General features: G+C 28.5%; 1 protein-coding gene across 1 annotated transcript in view; it reads right to left on the bottom strand.

Annotated features, from left to right (window-relative positions):
- The window catches only part of acj6 (abnormal chemosensory protein 6), a 79,557-nt gene extending 58,238 nt beyond the window's left edge, over positions 1–21,319 (bottom strand). The window contains exons 1-2 of the mRNA XM_065509840.1: positions 20,979–21,319; positions 1,664–1,720 (exon numbers count right to left, since the gene is read on the bottom strand). Of these exons, the coding sequence (XP_065365912.1) occupies positions 1,664–1,720; positions 20,979–21,104 (183 nt within the window). The 5' untranslated portion in view covers positions 21,105–21,319. The remainder of the gene's footprint in view (positions 1–1,663; positions 1,721–20,978) is intronic.
- Positions 21,320–22,709: the final 1,390 nt, after the last annotated feature.

Genomic DNA, 22,709 nt, shown 5'->3' with positions numbered 1-22,709 from the left:
TTTCCTGACAATTAAAATTCAAATGACTGTTGATTTATTTAATTAAAAAAAAAAATAATACAAAAAGTTTTTAACAAAGACTTAGTTATTTTCAAATATCCAATTAAAGTATAGAGTATTGGCTGACCCGGTGCGCTTCGCCACCCCAATTAGAAGAAAGAAATAGTACTATTAAGTCTCCCTTTGTGAATTAATAATAATTCAGGATAACATGTCTCTAGTTTCAACTTCATTGGTTCATTGTAATGTGGATTCTAGCTCATTCGAAATGTATTATTAGAATGTAAAAAGTAACATAAAGACCCATATTTTGTATTCCCACTCAGCATTATGAATGCCTAATTTAATATTTCTGGGCGCATTATTATTGAAAATGCAAAAGAAATGTACCGCTAAAGTCACCTTTTGCGAATTCTAACCAAAGTACTATTACAATAAAGAAATTAAACTATAGCCAACTATTATGTACACAAATAATTTAATATAATAAAAAGTACAATTAGAAGATAATGTACCAATTTTCCACAATTGAACCCCCTGTCAAGTTTGAAATCAAAGTAATTTCCAGTTTATAGGTTCAATATTATAGAAAATTCAAAAAGTACCATTTTGAAGAACGAAAAAGTACTCCTAAGTTTGGTTTAGTTCACCTTTTTTGGTATCATAATACCATTGAGCTCCCTATTATTGATTATTTCTTTACTGAGCAGCATATTAGACATCTTTAATCTATATAAGTTAACCAATTTAATATATTAAAAAAGTACCATTAAAAGAAAATGTACCAATTTTCCTTTATCCTCATGAACACCCGTCAAGTTTGAATTTTAAATTTGTTAGTTTTTCTTATATTATCAACTTATATTAAATATTTTTTTTATGATATTAAATAAATTATCTCAAAACCGACCGAAACCGATCGGTTTTCAATTTTTTAAAACCGAAACCGCGGTTTTGAAATTCTTCGTTTTTTTTTTTTGGAAACTCTACTCCAAGATATATATTTGTTATTTTTTAAATCATAAAAGGAGCACAGGGCCGTCCTAGATGCCAATTAATGTATTATTTTTGTTTCTGTAATAAATTATACATACTATGTCTTTATTTTTTTTTTACAAAAGGATGAAAAACATAACTGCGATTAATCGTAATCTTAAAGATAGCTGCATCAGAAATGTTACGATTTGTTTCATTTGTTAAATAAATTGATTTTTTTTTGCCAGATATTAGGATTGGTTCGGTTTCGGTCGGACTCTAAATAACAGCAGGAAAATAAAAAAAGTATTATGTAAATAGAAATCTATAAATTAAAATATGTTCTACGCCGACTGAAGTAAGTTTTGAGCAAGTAGCTACTGAAATGTTGACAATTGCTACATTTTAAACCGCAGTGTACATACATACATATGTATATATGTACAATATTTGCGAATGTATCCATACACAATGTATGTGTATGTGTGTATTAGTATGTATCATAAAAATACATACATATGCATGTATTTTTTTAAATAAATTTTAAATGAGTTCTGCTTAAAACATCAGCAGCAAATCCAACAAAAAAACAAAAAGAGTAAAAGCTCCTTTCTTTTTGTTCGTGTTGTACATATTTAGTATCTATATAAGTAGTTTATAAAAGAAAACATAGCTTGTCTTAACTTACATTCTGGCGTGCTGACCATGAATTGCATAAAAGGGATGCATCTTCTAACAAACGAGTCTGAAAAGATGGAAGGAATAATTTACAGAAAGAGGTAAACAGTTTAACAAACAAAACAATACAAAAAATAGAAACGTAATAAATAATAAATTTTAGTGTTTTTTTTGTTTTTTTTTTACAAATTGCAAATTTTGCCAACATGTGTGTTTGGCTGTGTTTAGTAATGCATACATTTGCACATGAACATAAATCGATTTCCCTTCAGCTTTCTTTAATTTAATCATTACACACAGATACACAGCCAAATAAAAAGAGAAAAATTAGAACAACAAATCATTTACATTTTCAAATTCATACTTAAGTATATGTATATCTACATATGGGCGATTCCATATGTCAAACACTATCGAAAATTCAAAAACCCTTGGAACTTTTTTCAAGATGAGTTGAATAGGAAAAAAAACACAAAATTTTAAGAATGTACCTTCACATTAGAGCAAACATAAAAGTTTAAACTGCCGATATTTAATTTTTTAATTTAATTGTAGTAGGCTAATGTGCCCAATTAATAAGGACTGAGATCGTAACATATATATTTTTAACACACGTTTTTCATTAAAACTTTTAACCCAAGTATTATTTGATTTTTGTTTTGATCAAGTTACCTTTGTAAAGCATGTCAGTTATTATGTTTAATGTCAATTATGAGTGACCAAAAAAAGGTGCGTACTAAAATTTGGCATGTTTAAAAGCATACAAGGCTCAAAAAGTTCCTGACAGGAACTCTGCTAACAATTTAAAGGCCAAAGACAGAGCACAGAAATTGAAGTCAAATTTTATACAAAAAATATACATGCTGCATAATGGATGACGAAATATACTTATTGACAATTTTTCGCAGCCTCTGGGTCAATTTTTTATGTTGCAGATGCTCAAGGGAATGTTGAAGAAATGTTTAGGACCCAAAAGCAGACAAAATTTCCCAAAAAGTTCTTGGTATGGCAAGCAATATGCAGTTGAGGCAAAAAAGCCAAACATTTGTTACAAAGGTCTCTATAAATACCGAAATTTACATCAAGGAATGTTTACAAAAGAAGATGCTTCCATTCATAAGACTTCTTAAAAATTTTTCGATCTCAGTCCTTATGTAGTAAGCAATTAATTGAAGTCTGATTGTTTTTTTTTATTATTACCATGTTTTCCGAAACTGAAAATATACTTTTTATTGTTTTTACATATTTAAATATGACGGATTATAAAGGACGTTAAGTGCAGATTTCACATATTTTTAGAAAATCACTTCCTTTTTATGTCACGTACAATATTTCAATGTTTCAAATATTTTATTTTATTTTTTTAATTTTTATTTTTTTTATTTTTATTTTTCTGTTAGTCTTATTTTTGCAAAATCTATTCCACTCTATGTCACGGACGACGACATGGAAATGCCCATATATATTTACAAGTATATATGTATGTATATAGAAGATATTAATTTGTATGTGTTTGTATTTAAACTTTTTCCATCATCTCTTTTCTTGGGAAAAATTACCACAATTTTGTTTGTTAATTAATTGTTTTTTATTATTTCGGTTTCTTTTTTTCATTTTTTCAAAATTAAGATAAATGAGAATAAGACCTTGACATTGAATTGTATAAGAACAACAAACAACTGAACATTGTACTAAATATAAAGTCAGTCGCATTCATACTTATGACCAAAGGAAAGAGAAACAGAAAAAAAAACTTTCATAATAAATTCATACCCGGGCATGGTTGTATTTCTTTTCTTATTTTTTTTGAAATTTGTTCTTGTTTTTAGAAAAATTACCTATTATAAATATAAAAAATCACTTTGTTGCCCAACAAAACAACAACTTTTAATGATGTAATTTGTTGTTGGTGTGTTTGTTTATCAACAATTTCAAATAAAGTTGTAATTATTGTAATCACCCTCATTCGCTTCTTAAAATGTGTTTCCTTTAATAAATGGTCAAATAAATCGTGTTGTCTTTTAACGAAAGTGGGGTTCAAATGTTACACATGCAGTTTTCTGACTGATATCCATGACTTTGAAAGAATCGTATTGTAGAAATAACTCTCAGGATGATTTTGATACCCTAATTTCTACATTATAAATTGCGACCCTATACTGTTTATCATATAGGGTGATATCCAAACCGTCTATATGCAATGCAACCTTAATAAGTCGAGCGATTCTTAACGCAACCGTGTAAACTTTGATAATGTTTCATATCGCAAAATGTATGAAAAAGTAAAAACAAGCAGTATGCTAAGTTTTTTTTTTTTAAATTTTAACTACGCGTTTGCTTGCTTTGTCTTGATAAAGATATGACTGCATTGCATACCGACGTTTTGGAATTCACCCATATTCTAGATCGTTAGAGATTGGGAAGGAAATCGGTCAATAAATGGCCGATATATGATCAAAAATCCAAACAAGATGTATTAAAGCGCCTTTCCAATATTAACAAGCTTTACAAAAAAATAAAAAAAATTAAACAATGGTTTAGTGTGACACTCAGATAATGTTAACATTTATATATACATATCGCACACACAGTTAAAAAGTGACACAACTCAAAATTTTAATTTTTCAGAAATCGCAAAGAATTATATACCAATTGAAACATAATGAAAGACATAACTATTGTTTTGCCAACAGTTAACAACAACAAAATACACTGATATTTTTTATAGATAAACAAGTGTATTATGCATAGTTTAAGCATATAAATCCGAAAAATCAATTTTGAGTTGTGTCTGGATGTTCGATATACATACATACATATATATTTTCCCGTAGTTTCCTTTAGGAGCATAGGGTCTCAACAAAGGTTTTCCATTTGGGTTTGTCGTTAGCAATATGTTTGATTTCGATCCAGGTTACACCAGCCTTCGCTGTTTCCATTTCCACTAGTCTGCTAGTGGCTTCCTTGAGGTGTCCACTCGATATCTTGTCTTGTTACATCAACTTGTAGTTTGCGTAGGGTATGTCCAAGCCAGTACCATTTACGTCGTTTAATTTCTATACGAATCGGTGTCTGCCGACTCCGTTCCCACAACTCATTGCTTGTGATGATGTTAGGCCAGAATATTCGCAGAATTCTACGCAGACAACGATTCAAAAACGCTTGCATTGTTTGCAGTTCGCGTTTGGATGGGCATTAAAGATTTTCATTTGTGTGTCTCTGGATATGGTTGTGTATTGCCAACATTGTTAACATTTGAAACATTTGTTTTCTTTTCATTACAAAAAAATTAAAAAATTTCACATTTAGTTATAACGGAATCGTAATATATGCAGAAATATTTTCTAAAATAATATAACGTAAAAAAATCGTTTGAAACATTTTCGAATTATTAAAAATTGTACCAGATAAGGTTGCCTGTTTTATTTTTACAAAAATGTTCTCCCGAATTGTTTATAGTTGCAATATCCCAATAAGCACCAAAGCCCCAAAAATTCAAGCACTTGAACATTTTTAAATGTTAACTAAATATATTGTCGTCCCGAAGTTATCTTCACGTATATCACAAAATCAAAAAAAAAAAAAAATGAGTTAAGACCATTTTCTGGGGTAAAATTCTTAGATATATCGATCTGTTCAATCGACAGGTTTATATCTCTTATAATTTCAGAGATATTGTCGAGCAATTTTGTTGTATATCCATTTTTGCTAAAAATTCAATGTGTTATGATACCGTATGTGCCATTTTTGTGGATATACAATAAAATTTGTATGAAATTTTATAAATATAAAAATCTTGTGTTATATTTTATTTTAATTATAATAGGCATTTCGAATTCGTTCTATATTCGTGAATTTTACAGCATACAATCTATAACGGTTATTTTTATATATAGGGTGTCTCAGTAAGAATGCAAATTTTGATTTTAAAATAAAAACATATATTTTTTGAGATAGTTGTGATTTTGTATTGGATTGTAAAGACGACATGTTCTGATTAACTACGGAATAAAATATCTGTCAAATGACCACACGGATCTGATGACGAGGTATACGTATGTATACGTATGTATATGCTTTGAATATCATTCATTTTGTCTTGAGAAATATTTATTCATGTGTATGAATAAAATTGCCAAAACTCTATTTCTAGCTCTTATTTTAAAACTTGAAAGTGGAATTTATTACTTTAATTTTGGCAAATGAAACTTCTTTAAAATTATATTGGCTGCTAGTAACGAATAAACTTTCAAATCTTCCGACCGATTTCCATAATTTTTAAAATGAACTTTTTGGATTGATTTTGTTGTCGAATCTAAAATAATAATGACTTATTTTAATTTTAGGAATCGGTCTATTGCATTATGTGCAGTGTAAATCTCTTGAATTTTAGAAAGTGGTCCAAAATTGGACGTCCATAATGCGCTTCATTAAAAATAGCCATAGTGGCATATTCCCGAAATCATCATGTTTTTGAATAAAAAATTAGTTTGATTAAAATTTACGTCTTTTGTAAATTTTTTACAATTTCAAATTCTATCCGGCTTAAAAAAACACACTTTAGAACTTGCCATAATATTTCCAGAGCGATTTACTAAATACATACGTTAATTTTGAATACAGAAAGTATAACTCATATACGTGAAGATAATTTTTGAGAAAAAAATTAGTGCAGTTTTTTTCAGTACATTTTCACGTATAGACCATAAATTAATAAATATTTCGTAAAAAGTGACGTATACAACAAAATGGTAAATTTTTTTTGGATCTAAAAATGCCAATAACTTGAAAAATTTCCTCCATGACTTTGGAAATATTTACACTAATCGATGTAGAATTTCAAGCACTACATAATAAAAAATTTTTTTGGACTTACGTGATGATAACTGCGGGGCGACGATATGATACTATTTTTATACCCTACACCACCATAGTGGGGAGGGTATAATGCGTTTGTGCAGATGTTTGTAACGCCCAAAAATATTAGTCTAACACCCACCTTAAAGTATACCGATCGACTTAAAATCACTTTCTGAGTCGATTAAGCGATGTCCGTCCGTCCGTCTTTCTGGTCGGCTGGCTGGCTGTCCATGTAAACCTTGTGCGCAGAGTACAGGTCGCATTTTTGAAGATATTTCGATCAAATTCGGTACATATTATTTTTTCGGCTCAAGGACCAAGCCTATTGAAACTGGCTGAAATCGGTCCACTATTTCACCTAGCCCCCATACAATAGTCCTCCCGAAATTGGACTTTATCGGTCATAAATGTTTAATTTATATATGTATCTCCACAAATTCCACTCCAAATAAGTTTTATATACACAAAATTCATGTCACCAAATTTTGTTACGATCGGTCCATAATTAGTCATAGCTCCCATATAGACCCGCTTCCGAAAATCACTTTAACGTGCATAAATCGCTTAAAAATGTTGGTAAACACACAAAATTCAACATAGTTAACTTTAATATAGACATAAATCACACGACCTAATTTCATGGTGATCGGTCCATAATTGGTCATAGCCCCCATATAACCCCACTTCCGAAAATCACTCAAAAATATAAATTATTGAAATTTTAAAAGAAAATTTTTTTTTTGCTATTTTACTTTCTTACTTGTTTTTAAATATAATTATGTATACATATATAGGTACACAGAAAAAATGAGTACTATTTTTTCTCCAAACAAAACTTTATATGGTTTTAAATTGATTAAAAATAAATAAATGTCGACAACAAAAAAGAAAATAACTAGAAATTACAAATTTTGTAAAATGAAAATTAAATATCCTTCCCAGATTTTAGGAGTTTTAGTCGTTTTTCAGGAGGTAAGTTGTGGAGGTAATAATTGTTGCAATATAAACTGTGTACATTAAAATTTTATTTAAAGACATGGCCGTTCCAGCAAAACAAACCGGAATCTCTGGCAGAAATTAGACAACCAAAAACAACTGGGACACAATGTGAGTATTTTTTTTTATTAATTAATTGAATTTTATCCAAATTTCTAATAAAAACTTTCGCAATTTCCAGATGGACTAATGTTGGACAGACATAAGGAAGACAATCTGTTAGGAATCTGCGAATGATATTTTTGTTTTGTAACATGATAAATGTATTGTATGAAATTATTAAATATGTCACTACAAAAACATGTCATTTATAAATAATTGTTGTTTTTTATTTGTTTAAAAAGAAACCAAAATATAGAAAACCAAACATTTTGTTCATTGTTTTTATAAAATTGTTTGAAATTTAAATTATTTTCAAATACTCTCTATCAATAATAGTACAAATATTTTAATAAAGAAAAAAAATTTTTTTTTTCAATAAATAAATTACGTTTTGTTGTGTTTGATTTTACAATTTTTGTGATAGGTCCTATTTCAGTAAAAAAAAGTTTGGTTTTTAAATTTTTGTGATTGAATACGAATTTTAATTTTTTCTGTGTACGTAACCATATATAGTATTATATGAGGAGCCGCAGAACAAAAGGTACTCTTCGTATTTTTATAATATTTGGGTTGAAATCTTCTAGAAACAATCAAATGGGTTCTAAAAAAATTTGTGCTAAACAAAACGTACACAGGGATGAAACAGAAAAAATTATGACTAAAATATTTTCAAACATATGCATGTTTGAAATCAGATTTGTATTTTATTTGGTTTTATAAATATTTTAATTGGTTTTAAATTTTATGGTTAACAATGCTAACAAATTCTTTAATAATGAGAAACGTCTATTTGTATTGTAAATCTTGTACTTAAAATCAAGTACGTTTTCATTTTGTGATACATTTTTATAATATTAAAAATAATAGAAAACACTTGTACATAACAAAATATTTTCTTTTTCAAACAATTTTTTAAATGATTGAAAAAATGTACTTTGAAACAAAAACAAATTTATAGTGAATTTTGACAAACAGCTGTAAAATAAAAATAAATTATACATATATTTTGAAAAAAAAATATTTACATACATATGTATGTATGTACACAATTTTTATGTTTTGGTCTTCATGAAACAGACTAGGAGTTCAAGGGCTCAATAACTCCTCACGTTTCAAGATTGGTAAGTATGTATGAACTTAAAATTCTTTATTATAACCTTCCGGTATAATTGCAGATGTTGTTAGCTATTCCTATGACAGAAATTTGGGAGAATACTACATAAATGGTAAGACGATTGATTTTCAATTAAGATAAATGTGAAAACTGGTTTATCTTCCCATAGGTGCACAATATCCATATAACTTGGATTCCCGTTTGCTGGAAAGTCCATAAGTTTGGCAGAAACTGATTCATATTTTATATGATTAGAAAATATTGTCTATAACTGTAATTTCTTTAGAAAATATTGTGTATATCAGTAGTTTCTATAGAAAATATTGTTTATTGTTATATCTATATTATAATATTTAATTAAAATATTTGTTGATTTTGAATTTAAATGTTATTAATGTTTATTATTAATATTGTTTGAATATCTATTCAAAACCAATTATTTGTTTGTATGGTTTTATTAAAAATATTGTCTGATTTTATGTGGAATTTCAAATAATATGTTGCATTGATAGTTAAAATATTATATTAAAAAAAAAAAAAATTTTTTTCAATAAATTATTTACAAATTTTGTTGTTTGATTTTGTGATTTTTGTGATAGGTCCCATTTCAATAAAATATTCAATTGAATTTGTGAATTTTGTAATTGGATTTGAATTTTAGTTTTTTCTGTGTAGGGTATCGATACATATACTCGATACAGTATCGGTAGTAAAGTATCGATACTTACTTGTATCGGTCAATTTCTTTACATGATTAGAACCAGTGAAAAACTGAAGTAAATTCAAATTTACATGGTTCTAAGTACGTGTTGTACTTTGTATGCGTATACTTGTATATATAAATATTGTTTAAAACTATTTACTGAAAAAAACGTTCTAAAAAACAAATTTTTATAACATTTAATTAAAAAAGAAAACGTAACACATAGAAGTAAATAAACATAATGGCGTCGTTTTTTTTGGAAAATTTGCACTCCTTCTGGTGGTTCAACGCACCTTAATACGCGAATTTTGACCACATTTTTCTGTACAGCAAAAACGGTTGAATATATTGCAAATATGATTACACCAGTCGATTCTGCATCAAAAATTAATACAATTGATGTTTTTTGAATCCTTTAAAATAGTTCCAAAAACCCACAACAGGGGCGCAAATCTCATTAAAAAATAAAAAAAAGAATTTTAGTTTTTTTAAATATGCACGAAGAAAAGGCATTTTAAGCATTTAAGCCGATTTTGTGGGTCCCATTTCTAGGGATTTTTGACAAAAATTAAAGTTTTACAACATAAATTGAAAATTATATTGAAAATAGCGTAAAAGCTTTGTTTTGTTTAATAATATGAAACGAGTATTTTTGACCGATACCTACTTGGTACTCGTTGCTAAAGTATAGATGCTAAAAGTACTTGGTATCGAAACAAAAGTATCGATATTTACTTGTAGTTACTCGTATCGTTTCATCCCTAAACGTACAACACTTCAATATATAATTTGTTTATATGTATATTAGATCAGGATTAAAATATTATCGTTAAAAACGCATAAAAACATACTTTTTAATTTTGTTTTTAACAAAACGTACTTTTTTTCTTTATTTTTTAACAAAAGGTTCTCTTTCCGATATTGGTTTTATATTAAACATCCTTAACATTTAATGTGGTGACTTATGGCAGTTAGATGTATCTATTGATAAGTAAGAAACTTGTTTCCAGGTTCATGCAGTTTTTTAAGGGGGCGAAATTAATAAAACTCAATTTAAAAAAATTTTAAATGAGCGAAAAAGTACCTTTTGTTCTGTGGCTCCTCATATATATTATATAACTTCGTACTTTTGTTGATACTATTTCATATTTAAAAGTATCGTAGTACTTCCGCCACACATTTTCGAAATAATTTCAATAGTTTGTGTAATAGAACAAATTTACAAATTCCTTTAGACTCAGAGTGATTTTCTACTATAAGTAGCTAAAGTACAGGGTGGGCCAACTTCGACTGACTAACTGATTTCAAGAGCTTATAACATTTTTATTTTTACAGTTTTTATTTTTAATTTTTTTTGTTGCAATTTTAATAAAATTGTTTAATTTTGCTTGAGTAAATGACAACTTTTTGAACAATCTCATTATGAGCGATGAAGTACATTTTCATTTAAATGGATATATTAATACACAGAACTGCCGAATTTTGGCTACCCAAAATCCTGGAGCAGTGCATTAGCGACAATTACACCCTTTCAGATGCACTATATATACCATGTTGGATAATATGTATTCATAAAAAAAGAAAAAAACAAATTTATGTGCAAATTTTATTTTGCATTTATGTATACTAATTATCTATCCGAATCACACATTTTGCAGTAAAATGTCATCGATTTGTTAGGGCATATTTTTGCATATTTTATTGATAATGCATATTTTGTTATATTTTTCTGCAAAATGCATATTTTCCCAAATTTTTAATTAGATTAATTTTCGTGTGACTTGTAAATTAGCAAGATGATTTTTTTCAAGAATTTGTGATAGAAAATTTAGTTTATAAGATTTTATCATTATTTCGTCATAGGACCAAATATGGAAACATTGTAATTGCAGAACTTGAAGATGCATTTTTATACCTCCCAAAACAATACAACAATTTGAATGATAGCGTGCTTGAAGGAGTTGCTAATGAAAAATTTATACTAACGAATAAGTTGGAAAACAACAATAACGTTTTCGAATTGGAGGAGTCAATCCCCGCCGCTGAAAAGGATAAGGATTGCGATGAAACCTTTTTCATTCCTAATTCTCAACCGTTTTATAGTTGGGAATCACCAAAAATATCTAGAATTAATTAATAACACTGTATAACACAAAAAAACAATTACAAGGTCCGATAAATTTTAATAGAGGAGACAAAAAAAAAAAAATACACGTATATCGGCGTTTTGAAAGTTTACATCTGAATTTCATTTGAGGTGGGGTTAAAGTTTCCCAACTATGGCACATTCTTATTGTCAATCGACATAAGAAACCATGTGATCCTTACAAAATTTGCAAATTTGGATTGGAAGTATTCATTAATTACATTTTTTAGGTCTAGGCAATTTCACTTCATTACAATACATTTTCCCGAATATTTCAGCGAATGAATGCTTTTGAATTTATAGCGTTTTTCAATGTCTGATGAAATTTTTGACCAAAATTCAACAATTTTTTTTATTTTGTTTAAATTTCCATATGGATTACTTTGACAACCAGCTGTCAACAGAATCTGATGAGCATGTTGAACAATTTCATCAGACATGCGCACCCATTAAAGAACGCTTATAGCTGAAATATGCTATATCGAAGGTAAAATAATAGAGATATTAGTGATTTTTTATTGAATTTGAACTATTTTTTTTCATACTAAATTTTGGGGGTACTTTAAAATAAAATTCTTAATAAATGCGAAATTAAGCTCTCTTTTGTTCTGTCTTATTTCTGAATTTCTGGTTGAATTTTCCGTTTTAGTGTATTCAGGGACTTATAGTAAAATTTCACGGACAATATTTTTATTATATAACAATTTTATACCTAAAATGTAAGGATCACATGGTTTCTTATGCCGATTAACAATAAGAATGTGCCAGAATTGGGAAATTTTAACCCCTTGTCAAAAGAAATTCAGATGTAAACTTTCAAAACGCCGCACAGTGGGGTCAAATGCCCCTTTTTTACGGATTTATTAATATCTCAACAACAATAATAGCGACGCTCGCAAAATTTTACGTGGGTAGCCCTTAGACCAATCCGCATATTGTAAAAAAATGTTAGGGATATAGGAGGGGGAACTCAATTACCCACCATATAAAATAATTATTAACTGTGCTATATCTATAGAACTACAATAGTTATGCACACTAAATTTGCTGCGGGTAACTCTAAAAACAAACTACACGTTCCACCAAAATCGGAAGGGTATACGTGGGTGGAATCGGGTTCCCCCCATATAAATGAATTATTAATTCTCCTATATCTATAGAACTACATCAGTGAGATACACTAAATGTATGCATATTATTGATAAAATAAAAACTACCATATTGTTTTAAGATGATATCATTATATTAAGTAGTAATGGGAGGTTGAATAATAGAGATCTTTCCCAACTCCTGCCACTAAAAGACTTGCAAAGTTTAAATGCACTGCTTTGAAATTTATACAACACAATATTTGAGATGAGACAATATAAAAACTACAGAACTGAACGTGAGTGATAACTGGCTCCCGATATAAAACTTTAAAATTCTCGCGATCGCGCTCACTAACATGATTTTTTTATTAAGCTAAATTGCTTGCTATAGGATGACTTCGTATTAACCACAAGAAAAAACTTCGAATTAATCACAAAAAAAAAAAATTTAAACAAGCATATACAAGCGTGAGTGCATGAGAGTTAAATTGTTAAAATTCCTCGTGCTATTCATTCACGATTAGAAAATCAATTTATGGAAAACAAAACTGAAATAAAGAAAAGTAATTGGTAAAAGTTTATTATTGTTTATCGCATTATAATACAAGAATATAGCCACGTCCAGGCCTGACTAACACGGGACTCTCGTATTATTAATCACAACACTTGCACATCTCTTATAAAACAAAAAAAAAACAATGACAATAACAACAACAACGACAACGACAGCAATAAAACGTTTATCAGAATCGCAAAGTGCTTTTTGATGGTAGACTTAAAGGGTGAAGCTTTTACTAATTTACATATAACTTATAAGGCGCAGCAATGCGCAACCTAATTTTTTCTGAAACAACGCCTAACTGTCCAGGCTTTTAAATTATATTAAATTCTCTGCCCAGCTGAGCCCAGCTAATAACTTTATGTCCATTTGAACTGACAAAATCCATTTTTTTTTTTGCACTTCCAATATAAAAACTAATATCAAAGCCACTTCCACAAATAATTCAAATTTAAATTCGACCAAAACATATCAATAAATACCTGAACTTGATGGTTGCATAATTAGATTTGTTAATTTTTTTAAATTACCTATCACAAATAGTATTTATTTGCGCAATTTTTTATTTTTTTTTTATAAATTTTTTAGGTTTTTTTCTCACAATATGTAATTTCAACACGTGACTATAAAAATACCTTTAATATTTCACATTAATTTTTTGCCTGCTGATGTAGAATTTTGTGCTCTTTGGCACTTTCAGTTTTCACGATACTTGAAATTTGTTTTTTCAATTAATCCGCAAAATTAGTATGTTTGGCCCCTCTGTGCGCCGATACACGTGTCTTTTTTTTGACTCCTCTACCAAAATTTATTGGTCGGATCTTGTAATTTTCTAAAAAAATTGATTTTGATGTGTAGTTTTTTTTTTACATTAAATACAAATATACGAGGTGTAAATATTCAATCTAAAATTATTATAGTTAGTCCAATTCAAGAAAATGTTTAAAAAATTCTTATATTTTTAAATGAATTTGATGATTATATTTTTCCTGAACATAAAAAATTGGTAGATGACTTTTTAATTTTGGATAAAATAAATAAACATTTAAAAATGTTGGTAAATTGTATGTGATGTCATTAATATTTTTAACCCTCAGTAACACAAAGGCTGGTTATGTATTAACTAATAGTTATACTGACAGTTTTCATACAAAAATAATTTTAACCGACAGTATAACTATTAGTTAACACATAACCATAGCAACAAAATCGAAAAATTTTAAAGGCTTTTTAAAACACAACACAATTTTGATGTATTGTGGTTCCAGTAGTACAAATATGGTCCAAATTTTATAATCTATGGAGAGGATTTTTTGAAAAAAATTTTAAGTAAATTTTTAGACGTTTCTCCACATAAGTAATTATTACTCAAAAACGGTTAGTCCGCTATTATTAAAGTAAACTTAAAAAATACTAAATTTATATATACTTTAATCCGTTTATACATTGCGTTTTAATCGCCATAGTAGTTTCGGAGTTATAATAACAAATTTAAGCAGAAAATATATTTTTTACGTTTTGCGCTCTGCGATAAAGCAATAAACCTGAACAAATTCTGCCGTTTTCAATTTTTCATGAGTTTTTTAAAACAAAAAAGTTAGATATTTTCACGTAAAAAATGTTTTGCTTCAATTTGTTATTATAACTCCGAAATTAAGCTGCCCACACACGGGTGATTTGTGAGTGCGATTTGTTCGTGTTCGACTTGTTAATGAAACTTGATTGAAAATTTTCAATCAAAAATCAGGCGAACAAATCATTCCGTGTGTGGCCAGCTTTATTGAGCCGATTGAAATGCTATAAATAAATGGATTAAAGGTTATGTAAATCTCAACTTTTCTAAGTTTATTTTAATAACATCGGATTAACAATTTTTGAGTTATCATTAATTATATGGAGAAATGTCTAAAACAAAATTTATAATTTTACTAAAAAATGGATAAAAAAAAAAATGGTTAGTCAAGCCTATTTTTGCTGTTGACTTGTGTTATTAATCAAAAAATGGATCAAAAGGTTGCTAGCCTCTCATACGCAATGCAATCTGTTACTTCATTTTAAAGAATTAATGTAATACAAGTATTATTACAAAGGAATCCATTGGAAAGGAATATAATTTACATTAATTTGACTTTACAGAAGTTAAGCTCATTGAATTGTCAATAGTTGATACTGTATCGCTTCTAACGGCAGATCTGTGTCTCATATTACTATTACTTGATTCAAAACTTGAAAACATGTCTTCAGAAAATCGCATTTTTCACAATTAATTAAATGCTACAGTGCAATTAGATGAATTTGGTGGATGAATCATCAGAATCTAAAATCCTTTCCTCCACTGTTAGTTCTGATTTAATTGCGTTATAATATAACAAAAAGTATGTTTTTCAGTTTTAAAATTTTCTGCTGAAAAATAACAAACCGAAGAATAATTTTCGGTTTTGAGTAGAGTAGTCGAAAAACCCGGTATCCGGCTAATTGCATATGTAAATGCATGTTTCATAAGAAAATAAATAAACTTTTCGGCTTTAATTCCATTTGTAATGTCTTTACCAAAGTATACCAAGTAGTCCGATATCGGTAGCTTAGCGGTAACGGTAGTCGAGCTGAAAATGTATTTTTGGGATAATGATATAACGTTGTTATTCACATTTTAAAAATTTTAAAGTATTCAAATTATATGCATACATAAATATATAGAGTATAATATGAATTTAAAATATGCAAAAATATACCCGTACAATAACAATTTGATGACATTTTGTTGGAAATCATTTGAAGATTAATTTTGAGTCATATACATTTGCATAAAATTCGCAGCCCTGCCCAGCAAAAACTTTATTTACTTAGTAATAGAGTTGGTCATAATCGTTCTTTTTACTGATTGGCCATTTTTGTTCAGAACAAATAAATGAACAAGTTTGTTCTTTTTGTTCAGTTGTTCATTTATATTCTGTGATGTTTGACTGAACTAAGTGAATGAACAATTGCGCGGTTAATGTCTTTGCTGTGAATAAAACGAAAATTGACCTATTATTAAATGATTTTAATAAGGAGGAAGGAAAGAAGAATGTACATAGTAAGCCAGCAAGTAATATTGGAGCAAACTGAAAACTACTTATTACTTGACTGAATCAGAGTTTGTTTTTGCTTCACTGTGTTTCAGTTTTACTTGTTTGCTTAACTACAACTACGAGAAAATAAACAAGCAAAGTCAAAAAATTAAAAACTGCTTATTAGCATAAGTGAAAGAGCGCAGCAAAAGCATAGGAAAAAACAAAAATGCTGAAATGCTCACAGCATTTGTGAATTTAATCGCTGTGACTGGCTGCGCAAGCAGATAACTTCTCACTGAATCACTATAAGCTAATAAGGGAAACCGGAAATATGCTATAAAAAAAGCGTTTTAAGCGCTTTAAATATGCAGTAAAAACTTTAAAATATACTTTTATTTAAAAAAATCAATACAATTCATTTCTAAAAAGGTACAGTAACATAAAATAAACAAAAAAACAAGAACTAAAACAAGTATAACAATAAATAAATACAATATAAAAACAATAGGAACTTAAGCTATGAAAAGGCCTCGAGAGGTATTTTTTTGATGAAATTTTATATAAATATAAAGTTACTTCCTCAATTAGGGTTATTATTGCAATAAATTACAAAATATTGACTTAAATTTTCAAATAAAAATCGTTGTCTATTGGATCTGAAAACATTTTTATACATAGAAAATGTTCTTTCGACATCAACTGATGTTATAGGAACAAATTTAAAAGACAATATTTCTTTAACAATTAGAACGGTTATGTTTGAATTAGAACTAAAATTTGATATTTAGATGGCGCTAATATTAAAATAGTGCGTAACCTGTAACACAACAGCGAAAAATAAGTAAGACAAAATTTGTTTTTGATAAAGTCAAAATATGCTATTAAACAGTAAAATATGCTCTAAAAACGCAAAAATATGACATAAATATGCTCTTAAAACAAATATATGCAAAAATATGTATTTAAGGGTAAAATATGCAAAAATATGCACTAACAAATCGATGCCAAAATTCTTAAATAGTTCTGAAACGTGTAAATATCTTATCCATGTGCCCATTAGACTCACCAGAAAAAGCATTCATTTTCATATTTTGGTTTCCCATTTTTTTATTTTTTGACTTTTGCTGTTTAACTATAACTTGGACGCAATTGCTGAAAAACTGTAAGCAAAGCATTTTTTAGGTGCTTTTGCTAATTTCAAGCAAGCAATACAAACACTGGGCTGAATAACTACTTATTTTTGTTCGAAATTTCAAAAAGTTCATTGGTCCTATTTATAAATGTACTTACTTTCAGCTCAGTTATACATAAGTAGTTACATTCACAACAATAATATGTATGTAGTTAAAAAAACAGAAAAAATACTGCCTTGTGTGGGAATCGAACCGACAAATTATTTGCTTGTGTTTGATAGTCATCGATTTGTTTTAACATAAAAATATAAATTAGTATCGACCAATTTTAAAACGTTTTTTTACCACATTTATGGAAAGAATTTTGAAACAATAAAGCAGCATAGTAACACATTTAACATACCTCGTCTAAAGGCAGGTTCGCCGGTTAGAGGGCTAACCTGCGAAAATTTATCTCAAATTTTTGTACGGGTCGATTTGTAGGGACGCAAAAAAATAGTCCAAGTGACAAGGAAAATCGTATTCTAGAGATCAAAATAAGAAACTTTGCCCAAGGAACCATACCACTAAAATGAATTCTGATATTCCTTATTTTGACCCAAAGGTCAAATTTTAAAAAATTTGGAGAATTTGACTAAGCATATTTTTCCAAATTTGTTTATTATGAAACGGACGCCATTTTGTGCTTGTTGAACACTTCGCTACTTGAGCACGCTAAAACTATTCGTGTTTATCATTTTGCTCATAGCGAGCAAAAGTTATGTTGGTTTAAAGTTTAAACTAAATCTTAAAAATAAAGCTATGCTAATTCTCATAGACGCATGATTAATATTTTTTATTACCTACATCACATTTATATTTCTCATACGTCATGTAAAGTGCCAAAAATTATGATTTTTTTGAAATTTTTGTATAGGGATTTATTGCCAAATGTTCCTAGAAGGTAATTTTTGAATTTAATCCAGTCCAAGAATTGAAATGTGTATAAAATTGAATTTGTTTTTATTTTATTTAGTAAATAACACAGATGAACAAAACCGACATATTGGTTTGGTGCCGCGGAAAATGTTTTTGATAAAACATGTATGGGAAATTTCATAGTCAAAACTATTTTTAATTTTTTTTGAGCTGCTCTTGTTTTTAAGATATCGCGGTTTTATTTTTTTGGTTATTCCGTATTTTTTTTCTCTTTTTGTTTGATTATTTCATAAATGAGACTAAAACACAAAATTATCTTTTCTTTGACATACATTTTGTTTATCTAAATTTCAGGATATATTGGTGATATCGCAAGGATGTTGAAAATAAACTTATTTCAGTTTCATCCTTATAAGTTTGACCTATGGTAAAAGGGTTCAAATTTTAAAGGGTTCAAAAATACTGAAAATTCGTTGAAAATATTCTAAACTATTTCGCAAATAACTCAAAGTTTTACAATATTTTTCATATGTTTTTCGTATTAAAAAAATTATACAAATGTTCGTAACTTGAATGTTTTACATCTGCAAGAGTATACATAAACTAAAGATTTATTCAAAAATAAAAATTTGCTTTAATTTCCTGTTTTTTTATAAAGATCCTAATATGTTTTCTTACATTTGTGGCGAATTACATACACTGTTCTCCAATTGTATTTTGCTTACTTTGGTATTCAAATTAGCAACTTAGACAATTCCTGGATATATAATGTAGAAATAAATCTATATGTTTGTAAAATTGTTTTTTTCTATAAAATACTAGTGTTTTCAATAAAAATTTTAAGATATTTTCACCAAAACCATTAGAATTATTATACTCAAAAGAAGCATATGTTTACGTAGACCAGTCTCATGCTAAAAAAATTTCACATTCTTGGCTGCATTACCTAAAATTTTGAAGAAAAACACCAAAAAATAGGGTATTCAATGAAAATATAAAAACCGCGATATTTCGAAAACGCGAGCTGACTGGAAAAAAACAAGTATTACATAGTAATGAGGGTTCATCAACATGTACAAAACGTAGTTCAAATCTCGGGCACCAAAATCTCTGTTCCGCAGTTTAATAAAACAAATTAATTTTATTAAAAGTTTTCTTGAAAAGTCAGATTTTTGTAAATTTCTTAACGCATAATACCATAGTTTTAATATTTTACGGCTCTGAAAATAAGTCTGTTATAAACTGATTTAAATTAGTTGAACTATACAAGACAGTACACATTTATAATATACGAAAGAAAGGCTTAATGATTTGGGGTGTTTTTTATAACCCAAAAATTTTCATTATTGTTGAAATTTTTTTTCAATTAATTTTAGCTTTTCAAGAAAGACGTTAGCATATTAGCTGTCAGAATGTACACATGCTTCAAAAAGTTGATGAACTATTTGATATGTAAATTCACCTTTAGTTTTTACTTTATCTACAAAAAAAACCAGTTCTAGTCAAGGGTTAAATGTCCTATATATTGGTAAAATATCTATTGCAAATTTGTAATTTATAATTAACTTAAAAATAATTCCGAAGAAGATAATAATTGAACTATGCTACACCAAAAACATGAGGATCCTAAAAGGAACTACGGGAACATATATATATATATACAAAAAACATGCAAGGGTTTTCATATAGCAATTCTATTGTATTAGAGCACATAGAGTTTGGAAATAATTACAGTTTTCCCGATCAATTTCTTTATTACTTAATTTTTAATTGCAAATGTAGTGAAATAACAATAATCTTAAAGTTACAATTTCAAAAAATCATAAGTATGCCTTGATATTGGTTTTTAAATTGTTTCTTTTATTTAAAAGGTACATGCTTTTTTGGTAGTTTAAGTTATAAAAAACAAATTTTTTTCAGCAAATTTTCTTCACGCGATGATTTTTCAAATATTGTAATTCTTAGCTGGGTCAAAAACATAAAGTCGCTATGCGGTTTTGCAGATTATTTTTTAACAAACTTGTTTTTTAACTGATTAACCCCCATTAACAAAAACATTCATAGCTGAATTGTTAACCAAAGGTTGACTACAGCAACACTAATAAAATGATAAATTTGTAATAATAAGAATACACATATATAATAAAAATATTTGAAATTTCGTCTAATTTACAAATAATATAAATATGAATTAGGCTTCCCATATTCTAATTCATGATAATAGTAAGTTAAATAGATGATATTTACAAATAGACCTTGACAATGAAGATTGTTGATGACGCCCTTGGCAGGGTAGAAAATGCATTCCAATTTGCCAATTGTCTAAAATTTTAGTATTCAGTGATATTCTTTGAATTATTACAAATAAATTGTAATAAAAATGAACTTAAGCCTAATTAAAAATTTACTTTCAAGTTATACTGAAAGTTTTCATACAAAAATCATTTTAACATACAGTATAACTATAAGTTAAAATATAACCAGACATTGCCGTAATGAGGGTAATTGCTTAAAAATTAGAATAAAACCATGGAAGCAGTACTTGCTTTCGGTTCAGTTCACACTAGAAATTTACAATAGAAATATGAAATTTATAAAAAAAAAACTAATAATTGATGATAACACGTGGCAAATGAAAGTTAATTCTTACCGATGGATTTGGCATACATCTCCTCATTTGTTCTGAACTTCGATATGATGGACTATATCGACCTGGAAAACAACTTGGCGCTGACATTTTCATTTTATCCGTCGATGAATACATCGACATGGTCATGCAGCCACCCACAAAATCTTCCTCCAATTTGAACGCCCTTGAGGCGTCAAAAGTCGTTGGCGAATAAATTTTGAAGCACTTTAATTCAAATTTAAGCACAAATCCTGCTTAAGCAGGACTCAAACTGATTACAAAAAATCAAATAAATTAATATTTTGCTTTTAAATTATTGTAATTATTTTCTTCTTATTTTTCTTATCTTTGCAACAGAGATGTTGCTTTTTTAAATTTTTTTCCTTTCCTTTTTATTTATTATTTTTTTAATTTTTATTGCACACTGAATTTACTTTTTCTTATATATTTATTAATGCACAATTATCGGACGAAAATACTTATGCGAATTGTAATTGTAATTGCGAATTGTTATCGTTACTGCAATCGAATTTTAAATTGATTTACGAGTAATTTGCACGTGTGTGAGAGATATAGAGTACGTGAGTGTGTGTTGAGTTATTTTGATTTAGATCTAATCAAAATCATTTGTATATTAAACTTTAATTATATAAATTGATCACAATTGATAATGCAAATAACAAATACTAATAAACTATGAATTACAAATAGGATTGATAAATTATAAAGTAGGTTGGTTGGTTGTTTATTTGTTTGTTTGGTTGACTGACTGACTGGCTGGCTGGTTGATAAGTTGGTTAGTTAGTTTGATAGTTGAGTTTAACACGCACTGTTATGGGTATAATTATGTATTATTATTATTATTTTATCTCAAGTAGTATTTGGCTCACGAATTGTTGAAGTAAGTATCTCTGCTATTGTTTAAACTAAACGGACCCGAACAGATTTCACAGCTAGACAACAACCGTGTGATAAAGAATTCTATGATGAGTTTTACTAACTCCAGTTTATTTTGGGGAGGACATGTTTCCATAATTTATGAGAGGCGTGTTCTGCGTTAAGAACCACCCCTCAAAAATGGCCGAGATATACGTCAAGTGCTTTTCGATGCCTTTGACTTACTTGTCATTGGTTCATTTCAGATTTGGCTCATTCTGTGCACAGGGGTAAGGGGGTGGCTGAGTGTGATTAACAATTAAAGCTTTTCTATAATGTATAACAAACGCCATAAAATCCATCACAAGAGCAACAAAAGCTCTTGTGATTTCTGGAAACTGAGAGAACGAGAGAGAGCGCGTGGCTTTTAATGTTAGTGGTAATGAGAGCTGACATTGCGCATGTCAGCAGCAGGTATAGAATATCTTTTCAGCCTAAAGTTTCCAACAGTCTGCTAAGACAGACAATATCAAAGGTATCGACAATCCTGCTGATGCCTATACACATACACACGGCAGTCGTTAAGAGGCAGAGAAGCACGATACAATATTTGTTAAAAATATTTTGGAGAATCAGGAATACAAAGTTTTTTTTTCTTGTGAATTTTGTGACAAAACAAGTTATGCCAATGAACAGTTAATAAATAATTCAAAGCTGTTTAATTAACACACACAGGGTCTCTCTGCGAATGGGTTAATGCATTAATTCCGTCCTCCAACTACAGTAGATGTAGATGGTGTAACTTCCAAGACCTCGTAAATTTTTACATTTCATGAAATTGAAGTGCGTGGAAACTTAAAACCAAAACTGTTGGGA

This window comes from Calliphora vicina, chromosome 4 (genome assembly GCF_958450345.1).
Source record: "Calliphora vicina chromosome 4, idCalVici1.1, whole genome shotgun sequence".
In the NCBI taxonomy this organism is placed as follows: domain Eukaryota; kingdom Metazoa; phylum Arthropoda; class Insecta; order Diptera; family Calliphoridae; genus Calliphora; species Calliphora vicina.
This window is presented reverse-complemented; position numbering and strand designations above follow the sequence as displayed.